General features: G+C 32.5%; 1 protein-coding gene across 2 annotated transcripts in view; it reads right to left on the reverse strand.

Moving 5' to 3' along the window:
• Nucleotides 1-318: 318 nt before the first annotated feature.
• LOC149419712 (organic cation transporter protein-like) overlaps nt 319-23294 on the reverse strand; it is a 44025-nt gene continuing 21049 nt past the window's right edge. For both annotated transcript variants that reach the window (XM_089636998.1, XM_089636999.1), the window contains exons 2-7: nt 9655-10055; nt 8833-9088; nt 4795-5050; nt 3330-3977; nt 2845-3026; nt 319-2200 (exon numbers count right to left, since the gene is read on the reverse strand). In XM_089636998.1, the coding sequence (XP_089493124.1) occupies nt 2036-2200; nt 2845-3026; nt 3330-3977; nt 4795-5050; nt 8833-9088; nt 9655-9839 (1692 nt within the window). In that variant the 5' untranslated portion in view covers nt 9840-10055 and the 3' untranslated portion in view covers nt 319-2035. The remainder of the gene's footprint in view (nt 2201-2844; nt 3027-3329; nt 3978-4794; nt 5051-8832; nt 9089-9654; nt 10056-23294) is intronic.

Here is a 23294-nt window from a genome sequence, read left to right on the forward strand (position 1 = left end):
AGTTGTATAATGATCGGTTATGGTTGACTTAAATACGGTAGTTTGAGTTTCTTCTTTATTTTTACTAATAATATGGTCTATGCAACTTTCATTACTGTCCACTTTTCGAGTAGGCACGTTTATTAGGCTATCCAGTCCATGGGAAGCTAGCATCTGCAGATATTGTATTCTTTTGGGATGTCCATTTTCTAAAATATTTATTTTTACATCTCCAATAAGAAATAAATTTTTAGTGTACATTAATAAGTATAGTTCCTCGACTACGCATTTGCAAAATAATTTTAAATATGAATTACGGTAACATAAATAATCTCAGTTACCGTGAAAACGAAAAATCATCACAAGTAAATGTATAAAAAAAAATCAATTTTGATATTTCCCTTCTGCCCGGTTTTCCGTGATGGCTATTATTTTTTTTGCATCTTGGCCCAGTTATTAGTTGTCCTTCCTTTCTTTGGTTTGTGTCATCAAGTAAACAAATAAAATAACTTTAGGTAGTGAATTTCTTTATTATTATGTATTTGTAAAAAAACTGTATATTTTTCTAGTTCGGAAACAATAATAATTAAGAATCACTCTTAAAATATTATAGTAATAATATCAGCAGTCTTTTCTTACAAAATAATGATATTACTTCATCAAAACTCTCATACAAGCCACCTTCTCTTCAAAGTTGTCTTTATAATTTTATATCATCTTCTTTCAATTCGAAGCCTTAATGTCAAACAATGTTATCTCAATAATTCGAAGAATTAAAGCCTAGCAATGTTATCTAAAAATAAATCATTAAAAAGTATGTTTTTGTGTAGATAATCTTTTTGACTTTAAGTCCTCGAATTATTGGTATGTTTTTATATAGATAACGTTGTTTGACATAAAGCCCTCGATTTTAAATTTACTTTTGAAACGATATTGCTTGATTATTGTTTAATTATAAATTGTTTGATTGTAAATACTAGTGGATTAAAATAAGTTATTTTACTAAGGAACAATTCTACAGGCTTATTCCGTTTTAATTTATTTACAAATATCTATAGGGTCATCTGTGAAAACTACATCATTCTGTGATTTTTATTTTGACAAGATTACATAACTTAACTTTTACATAACTTATACATAACTTTTTCTCCACTTTAGTGATAATTACAAACATTACTTTATCATTCTTTTTGTGAAATTGTTGTGTTTGGAAACATAAGCAGGCTAATCTTCCTATAGTAAGTATATGGCATAATCTCAAGATAAAAAGAGACCACTATCGCACAGACAAATTTTTCCTACGATCTTTAAGCAACCGACCAAATTAAAAGCGATGTAATATCTTCAAAGCTGTCTAAACTCTTCTGTTTTTGTATATTGAAGAAGAATATTATGCTAATAAATCTAAATAAAACAGAATATGAACGAAAAATAAAAATATAACAGCCTTAATTTCGAAAAAACAGTAAATTAATTGATTCTAAAAAAACTTGACATGAAAAGTTTTTGCAAAGAATGGCTTAGCTTTAGCCCATGTTGGTTGGGATTACCTAAGCCATACCAAATATCCAAATGACTGATTCATCTATCTATCTTCTAGAAAAGAAAGCCATGTCAAAGACAGTCAACATAATATGATAATTATTTCATTAGTTAAGTTGTACTAATTAATAGAGGTACCAACAGATGGCACTGATAGCTACATTTTGTGGTTTGTACCGAAAAGGCACTGCCTTTTTGGTTGCTAACACAAATGAATCGACCCTTGATGCAATATATATACATTTTTGTATTGAATGAAGACAATATTAAAAAATGACTTGTTTGTTTTCTAACCTCATTCTAATTTCTTGAAGATGTTTTTCACTTCTATTATTAAAAATATTATTGTCTTTAATACTGCGTAAGGTACATGATGTTAAACTATTAATTAAGATCAGGATGAAGAGCTTCTCAATTGTTGGATTATACAAAATGACGTACAAGCTATGCATCAACGATGATATTAGTATCATCGTTGATGCATTATGTTTCAAAGTAAATTGTAATAGGAATGTTAGGTTTTAACGGTTTTGTTTGGTTTCCTGGAGAGGTTTTCTGCTTCTGCTATGGTGTCTGGCAGCTTGATGTTGTTGGTTTCCGGGAAACTGAGCACCATGAAGCCAGCCATGATGGAGGTGCCTCCGAAGAGTATCAGTGGAAGGGATTCCATGTAGATGGACTGAAACATCGATTTTTCCAGATTATTAAAAAAAAATTGTGAACTAACTTGTTGATAGGTTATTATTAATTTATAGGTTTCTTTTATAAGTCTGTCAATAATACATATTTTTTTTTAAATAACGTAACAAGATGGTCAGTAAAATAAATGTTGCTTTACTAAAAATTTAATTTCGTATATGATGTATATAAGATTCTAAATTAAAAAAAAATATATATAATTCTGTACAATAAATATTTTTAGTATATAATATAATGATTTTATGCCGTTTTTACAATAGTTTATTGTGTAATGGTCAGAAGAGTTGTCTTCGAAGTACATAGTAGATCGGTGTTCGATTCTCGGCTGTGGCTTTTTTTTTAAATGAAACTTTTTTTTCCCTACTATAAATACCACTAAATTAAAAAAAGTCGAATCCGATATAATAAAAAGTAGGAAAAAACTGCAATCGAATGAAATTATTTTAATAATATAGGTACTCAATCACCATTCTGACTCGAATAAAAAACTGGCAATTTCATTATGCAAAGAAGAAGTCCTGGTGGCACTCCTAAACTCAGTAGATATACTATACATAATTATTCCAGAATTTGAATGGGTTGAACTGCTTGCGAGGTAAATTCATATTTAATTGAAGATCTTACCAATAAAGGAACCTGCGGAGCGATCATGGATCCAAACCTCCCAAACATGGAGCACGCCCCCAGCATAGAGGCTCTTAATGGAGTGGGGAACAACTCCGTGGTGTAGACATATAATACTGTGAAGGCAACTGTGATCGCGAACTTGCCAAACAGGTACAGGCACAGCTGCAGCCAGGCAATATCTGGAAACAAGAATGATGGCATTATTGAAATATAGGGTTTCACAAGGTTGTGCCTTGGGCTCCATCTTATTTTCATTTTGTTAGCAAAGTAAATCATGACGAAAAAATCGCCAATGCAAATATAAAACCTACACTACTTGATAATTCTATTGTATAATCTGACTTTTGTAAAGTAACAGGTTAATAAATCATTCCCGAAATAAAATGCGGCTTTGGTGGAAAATAGACCACCCATTATAAAATATTATCAAAGCACAGCTAGTCAAAATATCGCATAAAAAGAGAATAAAGAAGGAATCATACCCAAAGGAACGAATATGTAGACGAAACAAGAAAGTCCGCTGGCCAGCAACGAAACACAAAGACTTTTTCTCCTTCCATATTTGTCCACTACCACATAATAAACTGCATATCCTGGAATCTCAATCAAGGACACTAGCACGAAGTTCACATACATATCACCTGCTATAGAAACGGCACTTAAAGACATCCCGTAGTAAACAAATGTACAAGTAATCCACCACATGGAACAACAAAACATTCTGACTATCAGGATCTTTGATCTGATCATCTGATGGAATACACTCTTATTTTTGCCACTTTTTTCGTTTTCAGTGTCTTCATTCACGTTTATATTATTATATTCGACGCTATGGTACAGAGTTTTCAGAGATTTCTCTGATAGCACTACTCCGTTGAATTTTGCAGCTTTCCTTAAAGCTTTCTCCGCAGCTTTATAGTCCCCTTTAGAAAGGAGCCATCGCACGCTTTCGGGCAGGATCCAGAGGTAGCTGATGAGGAAGATGGAGGGGATATAGGTGACTCGGAGAAGGGTCCTCCAATATGGGAAGAGCCAGGCAGCCAGACCAAGGATCATCTCTCCGATGGCGTAGGAGTAGCTGATCAGGGAACTGGCCAAAACTCGGTACTTTGGACCCACATATTCCACACCTGAAAATGAAGAAAAACATGTTAATATCTGAAAAAATGTGTAATTTTTGTGCCTGTTGAAAGAAACTAGGGTGTTAAAATATTAGCGGGGCACATAGAACAAATAATTTCTGGACTACTTTTACTCAATGGGCTTATGGCCAGCAAACTATGAGAGTTATGCACACCGATACACGGGGTGCATGGTCCATCATGCCTCTATTATGTAGTGAATACGTTACGAGACGCTACTTCTAGTACGGGAAACTTACGAGAACGCGTCGGCTTTTTCACAGCCTCTGGAACCGTCAGGCTCCACTAAGACGTGCGCCGGTATAGTGTAAATATTCGTATGCAGCCTCGCGACCACAACATCGCTGAGCACCAAATATAATAGAATTCTATTATCTTCGCTGAGTACAGATTCACATTTCGACGTGATGTGACCTCAGGGCCGGCTCTATGCGGACACAACTGGAGCTGTCCATTCCGAGCGCTGAATTGCAAAGAACATAACCGTCCTAACATATCGCTCTTGAGATTATTTTTCATAAAAACGGCGCTATATAAACATACAAATCATCCCCAATATTATTGATTACAGTGATCATCTACCTAGGAATCTACTGGTTTTGACAAGGGGCGCTAAAATTTTACTGGCCCTGTGTGACCTAGCTGATATGCATCCCAACGTGATGCATACACCAATACGTATCACAGGTTATCAGTACCTAATAACCAATACCTAAATCAACAACTTTCATTGTCTTTACCTGCAATTACTCACAAATAACAGCTTGACTATCTCATGCCAAATACATCTATATCACTTTCTCACCCATGATAAAGCCAGCCCCATATACCCCCGCCCCTCCAGCGCCATCGATGAATTCCAGCGTGACGTAACTCCAGTAGTCGTTGGTGAAGGACCTGGCCAGTCCAGAGAGCGCACTGGTGACGATGCAGAGGGTCATGCCGGTCCGGCGGCCGTACCGGTCCGACACGAAGCCCGACAGCGGCAGGCCGAACAGCTGGCCAATGTTGTTCATAGATCCAACCAGGGTGCGCTTCCACTCTGCGCAGCCGAGGTCGAACTGGAAACGATTCAATTGGATTCTTCAGATTAGAATATGGTCATTTCAGATATTAAAGCAATTACTCTATAATATTGAGATTGCAAACGTGATGTCAACTCAGCCACCAACAGGTCAAAGCATAAATCAACTATCTAGGTCAAAGTAAGAACTTCATTTTAAAACGCGTGCAAATGGCCTATTTCAACAACTCTAGCCGCTAGAGGGAGCTAGTGTAGCATATTGACTTGACATTCCTTTTAATGGCGGCAAATTGAATTTATTTACTACGTGGTGGCGGTGTTTTGCGGTCAATATTGAAAAATATACATATTAAAATGACCCAAAAGTTAGATTCTGTCTGTGCAGTGGGACGGAGTTTTTCAGGATACCAAAAAACGTCGACAGGTCAGTACATGTTCTTGGTTATGTAAAAAGTGGATTATAGTTGGCAAAATTTAAGTATAATGTTTTAAGGATAGTTCAGCAAAGCTGTGATAGTTGCATGTGGCATTCTGTGTTCATAGAGAGGAATGAAGTTATAAATCATTGTCAATGTTGATGGTCAAAACAATGTTTTGTAATATTTTCAGCTTGAAAACCTGGATTATAGCATTCAAAAGAAACACATTTGTTATATGTTCTGACAATGTTGAAAAGAAATATTTTAGAAACCAACAATTGTTCAGTCAGGGGTAAGTTTGCACAAATATTGTTTAGATAGGTACAATATTGTAATGTAAAATGAGTAAATAACAAAATTTATTAATGTTTTTGTTTGAGTTTACGGCCCGTTACTATCCCAGCACTGAATTTATATAATGCATATAATATTAAAAACAAGCTGAAGAGAAAGAGAAGAGATGAAATTGACAACAACCTCGACAAAAGGTATAATAAAATAAAATAAATTCATGTTTATTATCAGCTACCTCTGGGCTGGAGCTTCTAAATACTCATGAGAAACTATTTTGTAATTACAGACCTAAGAAAATGATATTTTCTGTTGAAAATGTAATACATAACGAAATATTATTATAATCCACAGATCAAGCAGTGGCATTATCCCAAGAAATATCATCAACCAGTTTACTATACAGAATATCTTATTTAGAATCAATTATTGAGGGATATTAGAAAATTTTATTTTTCGGAATAACTTTCTTGAGTAAAACCTCAAATTGTAATATTTAAATATTGAAGACAATATTAGTGATTTCTAAACGAAAATCTGAAACAGAAAAATCAGAAAAGGAATAGGTCACATCTGGGACAAAAAAAAGGAAAAAAATGAAGACAATGTTAGTAGTTCTTATTCGAAGTATGATACAGTTAAAAGTGACCGAGGGGAATAGGGTCCCATTAGCTCAGTTGGTAGAGCACTGTCCCGGAAAGACAAGGGTCCTGGGTTCGTGTCCCAGATGTGACCGTTTCCTTTTCTGATTTTTCTGTTTCAGATTTTCGTTTAGAAATCACTAATATTGTCTTCAATATTTGGATATTAGAAAAGGTTGCCTAATAAAACCAGTTTGTTGTCAAAGTACCAAAGAGTAACTTAATATTACGTCGTAGATTATCACAATATGAAAAGAAATCTAGTTAAAAACCACATAATGCAATAAAACCCACATAATGCAATGAAAACCACATAATGCAATGAAAGCCACATAATGCAAAGAAAGCCACATAATACAATGAAAATCACATAATGCAATGAAAACCACATAATGCAATAAAAACCACAAAATGCAATGAAAACCACATAATGCAATGAAAACCACAGAATGCAATGAAAACAACATAATGCAATGAAAAGCACATAATGCAATTAAAACCACATAATGCAATGAAAACCACATAATGCAATGAAAACCACATAATGCAATGCAAAAATCTTAATTAAAAAGTTAATTAATACACAATATAAGTTGAGTGAAAAACAAGGCCGAAGATATTATAACTCCGAAAGAGTTTAGTACTTAATTATTGCTCCACCAAATCATATATTTTACTTAAAAAACTTAAAGTTTGCTTGGTTCATGGTTAAACAATATACACGATTGATCTGGTTTAAATAATACAATATTGCAATTAAAATCGGAAAAACTTTGTCCACGGGAGACAGTAATAACATTAGCTTTTGATTAGATAATTAAAGTATGATGTTCGTCAAGATGTATTTGAAGGTTTTGAAGATTTCGGTGATAATCATTCAAGTTCATTAAAATAATGCAATCACGCAATTGTAGTCATGATAAAAGGATTATATGTTGATTTTGATTAAGTTATTGGCTATTATTTAGGTAATCAGCTGATAATTTTTATGATTTGTTTTTTTTTTTAATTATTGAGGATAGTTTGTGATCTTGGTTCTAATAATGTTAAATTAAGGCGGACTCTTTTTGTAACCACAAATGAACTGTTAATTCATTTTAAGGGAGAAAAAATATAAACGCCCCATTTACTTAAATGTATTATAAAAAAATTAAAAAACTATAATTTTCAATATAAAATTACTATGGTCACACATTGTAGATTTTTACAACACTGATTCGCAGAAAGTACCTCGCATGGCCCCAAATTTTACAAAAAGGTGTGTTATTCTTCCTCCCTTCAATCCAATGATAATATGTTTTTAGTCATTCAGTTCACGTGGGAATGTTATGTAATGTAACATTAAATAATATACCTACGGATGTAACATATACCTATAGCTGATTTTATCGAAAAAATAGATTGCCTTTATGACATTTTCAATTCAGTTAAATATCAAGAAGTATATAAGCATTTTCCAATTTCAATCAACTCAATCCGTATTGATAAATTAAACTTTCTCAATTTTTAACAAAATTAACCGTTTTAAATAAAATAAATACTTACCCCACTTTCATAAATAGCTTATTATGATTTTTAATATCTTTTCACCCGCCGATTAACACACTAACTAGCTTATACAATAACTTTAGCATCGAAAACACGGAAATATAATATATATTTTTAAATATGATAATTCTTAGAGACTGTTTTTCCCAATTGACTTGGCCAAAAGGATCTCAGAGCTCATTAATAAAAAAATGTAGAAAATATTGTTTATTAATTTAGAACTTCAAATAATGTTAAATATAGATTTATGTAATATTTAAAAAATGAAAAATTGCCTGATGCTTGCAACAACTGTTATAAATTATTTTTAAATAAATATTTAAATGTCATCATTAAAGCATACATAAACAGAATTAATGATAATATTTGTTATATGATAAGCAAAAAAGTGAAATCTGCAACTCACATTTAAATAAGTTTATTTTTACCTTCCTAAACCATCACAGACAGAGATAATAGCCTCTTTAATATTTTTTATGCACGAGCAATAAAGCAGTAAGGTCATTTGTAGGTTTTTTTTCGATTTCTTTAATTTATTAACGTAAAATAAAGAATACCGTCGTTAACGCGAAAATACCACCCATGTGTCAATAACGTAATTTTTCAGGAGGAGCTAAAAAGTGAGACTTGCAGAAATGTTAAGTTCTATTTTTATTATTATAATTTTAAAAAAGCCTTGACAAGAGACAGAATAACTGAAGGTTATGTAAGAGACGATGTATGAATGTGAATGGGTCAAGGAGTGTGTGCAAAGTCCGAGTTGTTTGGTGGTCCGCCCTCTCTGCCTACCCCTGCGGGGAAACGGCGTGATAGTTAGTTAGTTAGTTCACAAAAAAACAACCCAGTGAAAAGCTGCAAAACAAATGAAAGCAGCGAAGTATAACAATTTACAAAATAGAGGTATTAAAGAAGCTTCTCACCTCTGCAGCAATGGAGTTATTATTACTGTAAACCCATTTGTCACACCTCTGAACATTATTCTTGTCGAAAAGATCAACTGGGCAACTGTTGTTGGCCAAATCAAAGTCAGTAATTTCCCTCTTGACTATATTATCTAAAGTTTCATTGGCTGAGCCGTATCTGGAACACTTGTCGTACGCGCCCTCCTTCCAGGGGATGGCATTCTGAAGCCATTCAGGTTCCAGGACTCCAATATCGCATTCTGGAATGGCACATCTGAAAAAATAACAATGATAAGTTCATTTATAGGTTTAAGACGTAAGATATAAGTTAACGAAAAGTGAACACCATAATCACGCACAAATAAATATCTAGATCTTTGACATAGCAGCATGGAAAATAGATTTTCAAAAGACGATCCATTTAATCTCAGAGATTCCATCATGCCCGTATTTTGTGATGACTGTGTTCTTCAGTATGTTCCAAAAAGTACTGCAGCTTACCTTCAGTGTTTTCTCTGAGTTTGAACACATCTTGTAATGTCCTCTTTATTTGTTATTCCGCCTGTTCAAGGAATTCTAAAGACTCGATGTTATTCCAAGAGCCCAAAGTTTTAACAAATAGGTGTAATAAACAGACATGTTTCTATCATGGTTATAAAAATGTTCGTCTTTTGAGACTTTGTATATAACTCCGCCAACGACAGATATAAATTAACAATAGTACCCGCTTATTAGAAAATAGAATATTTGCTTTAAAAGAAGACGAAAATCTTATTTACTGGATCTACAATAATGCAATCTACAAAACACTTATGGAAGGGTCACATGAAATAATCTCACCTGTGAGGGGATTCACTAACAGCGAATATATAACTCAGTCCATAGCAAGCACAGAGAGTCAGTGGAATGATGATCAGGATGATATTGAGCAACTGGTATCGTCCGAAGTTCCCCAACTCCTCGAGGATGACATCCAGCTGTGTGGACACGCACTCTGTCGAGGGTCTTCTCTTATCTTCTGTCATCTTTAATACTGATAATTACTTTGTCGATGTTCGATATATCGTCAGCTGTATATTGTTATACTACACGTTGAACTGATTTGAAATTATCGAACTTTGTCACTTTCGTCAAGATGTCATTTTCACAGATTTTATAATCACTGACTCTAAAATTTATCAGTTATTTCTATTGTTTATATTTTTTAGTAACTTTAGACATTGTATTAACGCTTCCCGATTCTAGAAAGAATAATAAATACTGACATTAGTTCCTTGGTGATAACTAGGTAGCTATTTTTATAGTTGCTGGATGTTTTAGTCATAAGCAATTCATAACGGAATTATAATGAAGGGTGAACATTGAATAAACAAACGAATTCAATCATACTTTACAAACAGTCAATGCATAAGAAAAGATAGAAAAAAATATTAATTATATTAATCTATGATATCTATTAGTTTCTAGAGTTTGGTGTGGCCATTTAACCATGTAAATGTAAACAATGATAGTACGTTGATAAACATGTCGAGATAGAATAATGAAAAACTAATCTTCTTGTGATATTTAATTATTACACACTTATTAGATATCGTCTAACCCTGGAATGTTTGAACACTAGATAAGAAAATTTGAACTCTGTTCAAAATGTAGTTTAGTGCTGATGAGGCTTGTTCGTTTGCATAATCCGGTAGTCAACTATAGATAAGTATAATCAATAGCTTCGCAATGCGCCTTGAGTTGAGATAGAAAACCAGTAGTTACCCACAGGGTTGACTTTCTGAAGAGAACTGCCGAGTTTGGATTGGTGAGAGCTTCCAATTAATGACAAAACTGGTAACATTTGATCGAAGCCTGTGATCAAAGCACCAGAAAGCTAGTGAAGAAGATAACTAAACTATGAAAGTTAGATTTTGCGTGTGTGGGAGAAATTAGAGAATTTAAGGGAAAGCAAACTCTTGTCGTTATAAAAATGTTTTCACCGGCGTAAACAGGGGGGAGGTGGAGGTGGTGAGATGGAGTTGAAATCCCCTCAGTAAAAATAAACCTCCGTATTTTTTGCCGCACCACCTTCGCGTCCAGTCGCCACTTGACTGAGTGAGTTCATTCTTTCACCTTAATGAAGTTATTTTGTCATTTGCGTTGGGTAAATTGTTGGACATTAAGATATAATAATTATCACCGTAATCAGATTGAGATTATTTATTGACTGCGACGTAACATGCATTGTTAACACAAGATAGTAGCAAGATATTAGATTGCTGATGACTACAATGCCAAAGAGATGTGGACAGTGATATAAAACGATTTCCGTAAAATTGGATTTTCAACATCAAAAAAGTATATACCGACATAACTGTATCATGAATGTAAAACATGTAGGTAAATGGCAAGCGTACCTAAAATACAAAACAGATCCAAATATATATTTTTTTAAAGAAATGGTTTTTCTTTTCGAAAACCTGTTTGATAAAAACGCTAAACGCTAAATATAGGACACAAGAGTCAATGATAATATGGAGAAGATTTGGAGAATATAGTACTTGATGAAAATACACTAGGCCCCGTAGTAAGCACTCAAAGATGGTTTGAAAGGGATATATGTAAATACGAATGTTAGAGCGAGAGGGCTAGTATTAAAAACGATAATAATTGTATGATTTAAGATTTCACGGCCAAAAGTATTATAGTGATTTGTTTTTGGGGTATTATGCCGTGTTGCGTTAACTCCTTCTTTAGCCAACGTTGCGGACAGCATTGCAGTGTCCATCATCAGGGCAGATGTGTAATTTTGAAGGAGGTAGCGCAACACGGCATAATACCCCAAAAACAAATCACTATAACGATAATAATTAATCGAAAATGGTGAAAATATAGAGCAAAAATCTCTCAAAAAATGCTTTATTTGCATTTTAAGATACACTGCAATTCATGCCTATAAAATATTGAATAACAGAACAAAACGTGTTTTTAATAATTTTTGGAAGCATTTTGCGATTTTTTTCTATTGATGGAAATTCATATAATTAACGTTTCAGCATAACAAATGAACAGATATTATATTAAAAAATTAAGTTTTTTTTTTTTATTTTGGAACCTAAAAACTTAAAGAGTCAACGAGAAACTTGTTATAAATCGGTAGAAATTGGGAATGCGGGGCTTAAAACCGGAAAAATAAACTTATTTTGAAATTACTTACGGTCTGGTCTGGTATGATGTATGATTGACACTATGTCTTCTATCTTGACGTAAGATTACTGACTAAAGTGATTTATGATGATTACAAAAGAGCCAATAACATTTTTCTGTCGTCACTTGACAAGATAAATGTATTGTTTTTAAGTATTCAATCATAATAATTCAATTTTTTTTTGTTTAATAGTATAAGTAATAATGAAGCTCGTAGATATGCATATCAAACGAACAGATGTATTATTTTTAATGATAAACTAATTTTTATGAGACGAGGGTTTTAAAGATATCACAAAGGATAACATTTTATTTTTAAGCAATCAGTATTATCCTGAAACACCTAAATATATGTATTGAAAAAATCTTCCGAGAAAAAACACACGATGCCGACGGGAATTGAACTCACAGCCTTTTGATTGCCAGTCAGGTGCTCTAACAATTGCGCTACGTCGAAATATTCAAAATCGGCCAAATTATTCAATATGCACTGGTATTTTTTTCAAAAATTATTGCCTATTATAGTTTTCTCATTAGAAAACTATCAACTTTGTTTTTGTTTGATATATTATATACCTTAAACTATCTTAAGAAGAAGCTACATGCCAAAAATGTGTATATTCTTGGTATACCCTTTATCGTAGGTAATAGGCATTAAAATCGCTTGACATACGGAGTCTAGAAACGTTCGATTTCAAGCAAAAAACTAGTTTTTATTATTTTGTAAATAATTTTATACGAAAGCAAAAAGTTAATTAAGTGAATCTGTCACAGATAATCTTGACTATAAAACTGTATTTTTTAAAAGTTGTCTCCATTATGCGTTCATACCTATTTAAAAAATATTTTTATTTAGTAGTTTACATTTATATATTTTTTATTTTTTTATTTTTTTTTTATTTTTATTTTATTTAATATTTGTATGTTTTTTACAATAAATATACAATTATACATATTATACAGTGTTATCAAGGTAAATAATAATAGCTTTTCCTTACCATAAAGAGACGAGGCTCTTGTGTTTGGTGAGTGAATCCTAGCTCAATTATATGGAATCATGTAAGTAAGTAAATAATATATTTGCAAAACCAAAGGGATAAGTAAGAAATAGGCAAGATTTATCAATAATACAGTTTCAAGATTTGAAGGAAATAATAATAAGAGTAAGATAATAATAATAAGAGTATTTAATAATTAATTTTTTTATTTGTATTCTAATCAAGCGAAGCGATAGGAAAACCTTCAATTTATCTAAAACATATTTTTTGGTATTCATAATGTACACCAATTCGTTATAAAGATTAATCAAAACAATGATTTGGCATTAAGCTTCGCCTTAAGTATTCCTCGGACTCCGACTACTACCACTCTCCAAACACTTCTGGCACTAATAAGAACACAAGTTGAAATTTCCAGCGATATCAGTCGATCCAGGCTGAATTTGTATATTTTATAAGATTAACTGAATTATCCAATTGTCTAACATATATGATTAAAAACCCCCAAATGATAACTCAAATCGTTGGTCTTGCCTTACCTAATCATACTGTTATTGTTATTTTTAATTGTCTGTTAGTTACTTGTTGATATCCGCTTACGCCCGAGATTCAAACACTTTAGATCAGGGGTTCCCGAACTTTTTCGACCACAGAACCCTAAAAGGCCCTCTGGATGTTGGCGAAACCCCAAAACCAAATAACATAATTAAACAAAGAAAATCTATTGAATATGAATACACACCCACAGAGAAAAATGAGTGTTGCTCATTTAATAAAAATCTCTATAAATTATTTCAGGCCGTTTCCTGATTGTTAAAATAAATATTAGTGAATTCCTAATATACATGTATAGTATACATACACTAATGTACAATATTTGAACACCCTACGTTTTAATAATAATATATAATGACGAAATGCGAAAATATTAGTTTTTTTTATGAACACGAGTTCCAACATCGTGATAATATATTCGTGTATTATAACGATGTTTATCATCACGATGATAAAGGTTTAGCGGCAAACCTATTAATTCATTCGTTAGGGGCCTGCAATCCCGTTTTTAACCTGATTACCAATATTTTGAGGAGATTCTTAATAAATTAGCAATATTCTCCGTGCACGTATATATATTTATACATAGCGTCCAAAGAGAATTTTTGCTCTGACAAAAGTCTAATTTATATGTATATTATATATATGTGTAATATTAGTATCGATTTTTATCGTTACGGAAGTCAGTTTCCGAACAAATCTCATTGGCTATAAACCGTTTGGTAATTTTTATGATTTTAAAGACATTTATTTATTTTAGATCAAAACATTACAATTCTACTAGTTTTATCATTTTGATATAATATCAATATATTCGACTTAAATTGTCAAACAAAAGCGCCAAAAATAATTTTACTTTAGATTCAATCGTTTTTATCATTATCACAGAACACAGGAGCACCGAAGACGAAATTTATTTTATATTTAAGGCGATGCACCACGTCGTGTCATATTTTAAATTGAGTCGCTATCAATAACAACCCTCACGTAGATGGTGATAAGGTTTAAATTCCCGCTTAACACCATTCGCCAGTTTTGATTTATGCAAAAACATGGCCAAAAAGTGCCTTTTATATTATTTTGTGGATGTTCAGGCATAAATATTTAATTTTTTTTCGATCATTTTATAAATAACTTAATTTGCCACATTATACAATAAAATCATAACCGAAAATGGGTTCGTAAGTAGGAGATTTTGAACTTTAAAGCTGTTTTCATAAGCCTTTACATTATTTTTTTCTGGGCTTATAAAAATACTTATCTAAAATATAATCGATTATTTCGAAGGCTAAAATGTATTCTACTCGCATTATTTAATGAAAGCATCTGAAACATTTCTAGGCGAACAAATTTTCAAACAAAAAACACATGATTTTGTATTACTACGTATGGCATATAAAACTTTAAAGTGCTGTCATTTTTATCTTTTTTACAAGAAAGATGTAATATAATTTGTTTTCTTTCTTTTTTACTTTTCTTTCTTAGCTGATTCTTTTTTTTTTTTTTTTTTACAGTGAATGCCTCACAAGAGTCCCAACTGCTCCCGTCTGGAGCCAGTGAGACTATGGCATCCCCAATTGGGGATGTTGTGAGGCTGAAGGTAAGTGGGGAAGAGAAAGAGGAAGGTGGGGAAGTACCTGGCTATTCAGATCTAGTCACTAAACACGGCTAAAGCCATTTGGAGCAACGTTTCAATTCTGAATGGTGGTCTTACACCAGGGCGATACTGGTAGTATCTTCCACTCTGGAAGATACTACCGTTTTTTTCGTCAGATTTCGTTCGTCTTCAAAACAAGACGAACGAAAATATTGTTAAATTTTTTTTATTTATTGTTTTTTTGTTTATTTCGTAGAACTCTTTTATTTTTTATTAATTAAAATCAAATTTAATAATATAATTATTAAGTTCTGCAAGTTTTTTTTTTTGGTTTTTGTTATAGTTACAGCTGTTTCGGCTTTCAAGTCAATTTTCAACTGTCTTCAGTTTTCTACAGTTTGAAAATGACATTGAAAGCCGAAAAAGCTGTAACAATAACAAAAACCAAAAAAACGCTTGTAGGACATAATAATTATATTATTAAATTAAAAAAAAAAAATTCTTGAAAATATGTTGAATTTTGTAAAAAACTATAATTTGATTGAAGTAACCAAGGAAACTGTAAACTACAAAATAGATCTGAGGAATAACAACATTAAACAAACTTATAAGTGTAAATTTAATGTTATTATTGCGGTGTGACAGAAAATATTAACTCTGAGTGACTATGTTTTTACGATGGCGCGATTCCTGTAATATTTTTAGCCTACGCGCTGTAATGCCAATTAAAATACGCAGAAATCAAGAAGATTCTACAAAATATTTATCTAAAATCACACCTGAATTAACACAGTCGATATCTATCGTTGTATATTTTGGTTCGGATGAATCTTTGATGTGATAACACGCGCACTCACGGTGTTATACCAACTGCCGAGGTGCAGTGTATTAGTGCTAACATTATTATCATTTAGTAACCCATTACTATGCATTCATTAAAAATACAACACTGATGTTTTGAACTGCAAAATAATGCTTCTTATTGTTCTTTAGAGCCCAGAAGTGCACTGGTGATAATTTAGCCATACTCTTTAACTATGTCCTGTTTTGTGTAGACTCAATATAATGAAAATGGTTTAATTGGAAAAAAAGCTAACTTACATACTATACAAATATAATATTGATAATAAATGCGATATTGCTGAATGTATCTGTTGTGTTCCCATAAACAGTACTCCAACTCGCCGTGGAAGGAGATTTTAGAGAATAAGTTCTGTTGAAATTAATTAAAGATCCAAACCAGAGGTTGAACCTAAGTTTGGTTGTGGTTCAGATGGTTTGGGCTTTTTGGGACAGATGGCAGGTTATCATTTTTCTCCCTCCAACAGACTGAGATTAATAAAACGAATTGTAACGCCATTGTCGATCTCTTCTACATTTAATTTCTTTGAAAGGAACATCTCAATCCGGTGGGGGGAAATTACTTATTGGGAATACATTGTTGTACGGTGTCAATAAAATTTTATACTTGTTCCAAAAAAGTAAAGTGTCTCATTCAAGTTATCCATACTATCCTCCAGTTAACCAAAAATAATTAAACAAGTTCTTTATATTAAATCAGGGATTTATTTAATACTTCGCGTATTACAAGAGTGACTTCGATGGTCGACCTAACTAGGAGCTGACTAAATGAGATCTGCAAACACCATGTTTGTCTGGAAACAGCCTAACTGGCCCTAGCTACTACTATACTAGCTGCCATCTTGCGGACTTCCAAGCAAGCTCTTTGCACTGCCCTCTATGAGTGCATCTGTGAAGCTCTTAGCTAACTCACTTCCCAACAATATCGGAAAACTAAAAACTGTTTTTGAAAGGTGATTAAATACGTTTTCAAATTTTATTTTTAGAAATAAACATATAATTTACGAAGTATTAACATTTTGGAATAATATATAATTATTTTTTTAATAGATCATCTTTAATTTTTCGACTAAATATTGAACTGAAATTACTGAAAATGAAAATAAAACACATATTTTACTTGATAGATTTATTATAAATATTATGGACACCTCACATTTTGTCACGTCATATAAAAATGATTACTAAAAAGTTCATTTTTTCTCAAATTGCAGTCGGAACCTTTGGTTTCATAGAGGTGTACATTTTAATTTTCGGTGGTTACTTTCTATATTTGAATTTATTTAATATCAACGGTATAAATATACCATAAACAATGATAACATGTCACAGTTAAAATCAAATTGAAAAAAAAATAAAAAATTTAATTGAATAACACTTATTTATGTTCAGATGAAGTTTGTTAAGAGAACACCAATTAATTAACCTGTTCAAATTATTTTGTAGACAGATACAATCTTCAGCGCTTTTGATTATTTTAAATATTTTTAAATCATCTGCGAAAAGTAACGTATTAATATCTTCATCAAATATATTTACAATATCATTTATGAACAGTAAAAATAATATTGGGCCTAAATGAGACCCCTGTGGTACACCACTGGTAGCTATAAATTGATTGGAAATGAACAAATTGATTTTTACAAGTAAAACTCTATCAGTTAGATAGCTAGCAAACCATTCTAAAAGTTTTCCGTAAATACCGAGCTTACGTAGTTTGATCAGGAGAATTTTATGGCATACTTTGTCAAAGGCCTTGATAAAGTCCGTATATATGGAATCGACTTGAGTTCTGTTAGCTAATGCGTTTGATATATAGTTTTCATATAACGAGCGATTTGTCAGAGTTGATCTACCCGACAAAAATCCGTGTTGATTCTGAACAATGAGATGGTTAATACATGGTGAAATTTTATCAAGTAATAGTTTTTCAAAAAGTTTAGGAATTACAGATAGCTTACATATTGGTCTATAGTTAGTAACATCACTTTTATTACCCTTTTTAAATATAGGAGTTAGATAACAACGTTTCCAAATATCAGGGAAGCACCCTGTGTCAAGGGATTGATTAAACAATAGAAAAATCGGCTCAGCCAGTGAAGTAATGCAATTTATCAGGATATTGGGATGTACATTATCAGGTCCAGCCTTTTTGTTTTTATCTAAGGATTTGATTTTACTTATAACGTCGTTTATGTTGATGTGTATGACAGGGAATATAAATCTTATTATTTTTTCTTTCTGACCCAGTTTAGTCCCCTATCTGATATTTTTTCCATCATCAAAGATAGATCCCGCAATGTTTGAGCAGAGTATTGGCACATTGCTAGTCAATCCAAGGGAGCCTACTATGCCTCAATACAAATGACTATCCCATCAAAACCGTGGTTTCAGCAATTCCCTCATTTTTCCAAAAAAGAAATTTCTTCTCTTATTCGAATGAGGATCGGACATTGTTCCGTTCCTGCCCACCTTTTTAAAATTCACGTCCTTGACTCCCCAGATTGTACATTCTGTGGTCTAGAAGTGGGAACTTTAGATCACATATTTTTTGGTTGTCCCTCTCTAAACAAATATCCTCTCTTCTATCAAGCCTTATCTAAAAATGCCTCCCCTCCATTCAACATCTCATCTCTTCTAAGTCTGAACTCGACTCCAATTTTCATTATAATTCTGAAATTTGCCTATTTAAATAAAATTAATATTTAAATTCACCTTTCATTTCTCAATAATTTTAAATGATGGCCAAGAACACCCTTGAAGGGTGAAAGCCAGAAATGATGGGAAAAAAACCAATTTAGTACATATTTCTAACTATGACGGTAAGGGAGACAGCGATTTCTATAAGACCATATGAGCTGTTTCCAAAGGCCAACAAATTGACTCTACGGGTAGTGTACTAGACACCTACGCCAGTGACATCGACTGTAAAATGCCGGTTTCCTCTCGGGGTACCTTGGATTTTGCAAAGAAACACAACTTGTGAATGTCTTCGGAGAACTGACTGGTTGAGCCAGTTGTTTGCTTATTTATTGGGTTAAAATACAGATTCTACACGTGTTAATGTGGAGCAATTATTCTTATATCTAAACAGAATATTATAATGCGTTATAGCGCCGAGAATTAATTACTGAGGTCCCACAGTTTTGTCAGTAATTCATCCTTGAAATGGCGATATGACACGTGTAAGGTGATTTAAAATCTTATCAATATGACTCACCGTGCGAGATAAGCCTCAAAGGATTCGGCATCATAAAATGTGTGATATCGGAATATTCATTTTCTTCATTATTTAATAATTATTAGGTAAATCCATCTGTTGTCCGGTACAGGTAGTAACTTGAGTAGTTAACTCCATTTTTGGTGAGGATGGCCATATTTTATAAGGATATGGTTAGGACTTTTCATTCTCGGACTCGATATTTTTAACTACCTATTTGAGGCTTATCTCCTTTACAATTTTGGTAATAAAAATAAAAAGAATTGCTAGATAGCAATATAGATATATTGATTGCAAATTCTTTACTAGATTCAGATATAACATTAATTTTTATTTATTTTATTTTTTTATTTTTATTATTATTATATATTTTTTTTATTTAACAAAATAGGTAGACCAACAAAGCTGTCACATGCCAGCTTGTCTGCAGGATCCACCGAATCAAAATATCTTAAGTCTATGTCTATAACATTGTATAATTATGTGTACATGAGTAAGTCTTATTTCTAAGTAGGTATATTTCACAGATTTTATTTTATTGCAGACATTCGCAAAATATATTTCTAATGAGTAATTGTAAATACATAATATATCTAATGCACCTCACTAAAAAAGAAGAGTTTGGGAATTTACATTAAGGTGTTCAAAGGTACATGGATTGATCATTTATTAACCAAAGCTTTTTGATTTTAGGGCAGGGTCTCTCATTATTCACAATTTGTAAGTTTTTATTTAGTTTGTTGAAGATCACAGGTACCAAGTATTTAAGAGTACGGCCTCCATACTTATTTAAAATAATTAATTCAAATAAATTCTTCCGTCATACCGGGTTCAGACGTTTCAATTTTAATTGATCAACTTTTTTTGGACAGGATTTCTAACTAAAAAATTGAGCAACTTTGTTGAAAGACACACTTGTTAATATTTATTAATTTTCGTAAAATCGACAGTTTACATTTATTTCATTTCGTACATAAGTATTATAAAGCCAAAATAAAACCAATTATGAATTTCCTCCTTGTGATTTTACCTCTACTGAGACAGCATAATAAGGAATAAGTAAATTAAATTTGTAAGAAAGGAATACGAATTCAAAAATTTATACAAAACAAAAGATTATATGAAACGATAAATTTACAAAACTAGTGTATGCTTTCATGTGTCAAGTTGATAAACTAAAATCGAAACGTCTGAACATCCTACGAATGTTTACTACCGGGTAGTATGGAAAAGCGCAGCTGGGCGTAAAATGAAATAATGTTTCCATCTCAATGTACAGAAAATGTTTACAAAATTGGTCACAGGCGTGTATGTACATATTTCAATTTTCTCTCCAACTTCAGCATTGTTCCAGGTAACTGCACAGCAATGGCGTATAGACCATATATACTGAAAAGTTAAGCATAAGCCAGGAAAAAGAACCATAAAAAATAAAGAAATCTCTGATCAAAGTGTGTTTTTGCCGTGAATTCGTCAAGAAACATGTGCTCATTTATTCAGTTTGCCACAAAATTAAGAGGAAAAATAATATGATATGGTGGTAGGAGACATACAAATATTATCTGGTTATTCATAACCTGGCAATGTTTATCTCTTCTGTTTATCTTTTCATTGATAGGTTTCCTGATAAAATTTTAGTAAAATACCAATAAATTGTGACAATGTCCGACACGTGTTTATAAAAATCCTAACATATCCGCATTTTATTATTATATATCATCACGACAAACGCAGTGTGTTCAAATATTGTACACACGTGTTCCGATATTATTACAAATTTACTAAAAGTTTATCAGGAGGCGGCCTGCAATCCCGTTTTTAAACGTATTACCAATAATTTGAAAAGATTTTTAATAAATCCGCAATACACCGTCATAGAATAAATTCCTCAATGTAACACTGTACACCATTTAATAATTTCTTTAATAGATATCCTCTTTTCAATGGGTTTTTTTCATAAAATTTATTTTCCTAAATATTAAATTTTAATACGTAAAATCAGGGATTTGGTGATACGGGAAATTATCTTTATCCAACCGCGATATGTCGGCCCTGTGAACCTACTCTATTTATTATGCATATGAAGAACATCATAATAAGCGAGATAGAAAAAATGTCACTACACGCATAATATTGATTATTTCAGATGAACAAAAGTTATTTCAAGTGAACAAAACCTAAGTTTCATTGGTTCAATCTCTATACAAAATCAGAATGAAATGTGGAAATTGTGAACTGGTTATGTCACCCGTGACGTCGGAATCAACAGATTCAGTCGTGCCAACCAAACAGGTGTGTTTTAATGTCATGGTGTTTTATTCACTCTTAAGTGATTTTTTAAAAATTCTACGTATAATAAAACTTTTAGCTTTTTTTCATCTATATCACAGGTTCTCAAACTTATTTCGACCAACGTCCAATTTGCACACCATATTCGTAACATACCTATTTATATTAACATCTGTTGGGCATTTTAAAAACAGTTATTGCAAATATAATTTTTAAAAATGCATCATTAAATAAGATCAAAGAATGTTTCAATGAGGGGAAATACAAATCATACTGTTTTGTTCCCACAAACAATTCTCCAACTCGTAGTGGAAGGAGATTTTAAATAATAGGTTCTTTGTGTTAAATCAGGAATTTATAATTACTTCGCGTATTACAATGTTGACTCTATAGTCGACCTAACTAGGAGCTGGCTAAATGAGATCTGAAAACACCAAGTTTGTCTGGGAGCATTCTAACTGGTCCTGGCGACTACTGGCTATTAGCTGCCATCTTGCGGACTTCCAAGCAAGCTCTTTGCACTGCCCTCTATGAGTGAATCTGTGAAGCTCTAATTCACTTAAGAAAAGCCGTAAGTCGCCGCGTTCTGCAACTTGCAGCCTATTTCTATTTTTAGTTAGCAACATTGCTACAGCACTAAATCCACATTTACACAAATACGACGAGGGGAATGCTATCAGAAATCGTTGAAAAACCGACCATAACCCAGGGTTGAGTTGGGTGATTTAGTTTATTTCAAGTTAGAACGAGTAAGATAATGATGATAACAAAAACTTGTTATAGTTATTGATTGCCTCAAAAACATGGCACGAACTGAAGTCGATAGTCCGATACAGATTTGATGATAATGAGGAACCAATGACGGTTTTATAAATGATATAATTCCAATATTCGTGTTCTACACAATTAAAAAAAACTAACCACCAGTGTAAATACAAAACCTAAGTGGCGAATACAGAGTTATGTTATAAAAATGTTTTGTTATAAGGAAGTAAAACAAACTATTATTATTTGATTCAGCTTGGTTCTGTCGGGTTCTTATGGATAGAATTTTTCCGCCATAGTACCTCTAGATTTCCTTAACACCCCCTAATTTGAGCCTAATACTGCCCCCCCCTGAAAGCCTCCAACGCCCACATGGGGGGGGGGGAGGGGGCGTTATCGCACACTTTGAGAAATACTGATCAATATTAATACACAAATTTTTAAGTCATACTATCTTTTCTCTTGAGTTCCTTACGATCGATACATATTTTTTTGTAAACTTTTGTTGATTCATGTTTGATATTGACCCAATTTTTTTAAAACAGTGTTTACTTGTATATTACATATAAATAAGAAAACATACTCCAAAAAGCGTTTGACCTGAATACCGCAGAGATATCGTCGTATTATCTTATCGAATTTTGCTTGACCTTCCTAGAAAATTCGAGGTTGGTTTCGGTTGTCAATTTTGTTTGAATATTTTTCATGAACCATTGAAATACGCCACAGAAATCGCACGCAATTATATAAATAATGCGGGAAACGAGAAAACTCGTCATACGCCTATTACAGTAAGACGCGGGAGACGAGTTTACTCGTTTTGTTGCGCAAAGCGGTAAGGAGCGGGAAACTTGTAAACAAGGGGTTCTAAATGGATGCGGGGTCATGTGTTTTCTATTGTCGGCGGTACCCGATCTATCTACCTGTCAATACAATGAGTTTGAAACACAAACAAATAAAATAAAAATAAAAACGTTGTCGCGTATGTTCCGCTCATAAACTACGC

The sequence above is a fragment of the Hesperophylax consimilis genome, chromosome 11 (genome assembly GCF_061612785.1).
Source record: "Hesperophylax consimilis isolate HC1 chromosome 11, BYU_Hcon_1.0, whole genome shotgun sequence".
Lineage (NCBI taxonomy): Eukaryota > Metazoa > Arthropoda > Insecta > Trichoptera > Limnephilidae > Hesperophylax > Hesperophylax consimilis.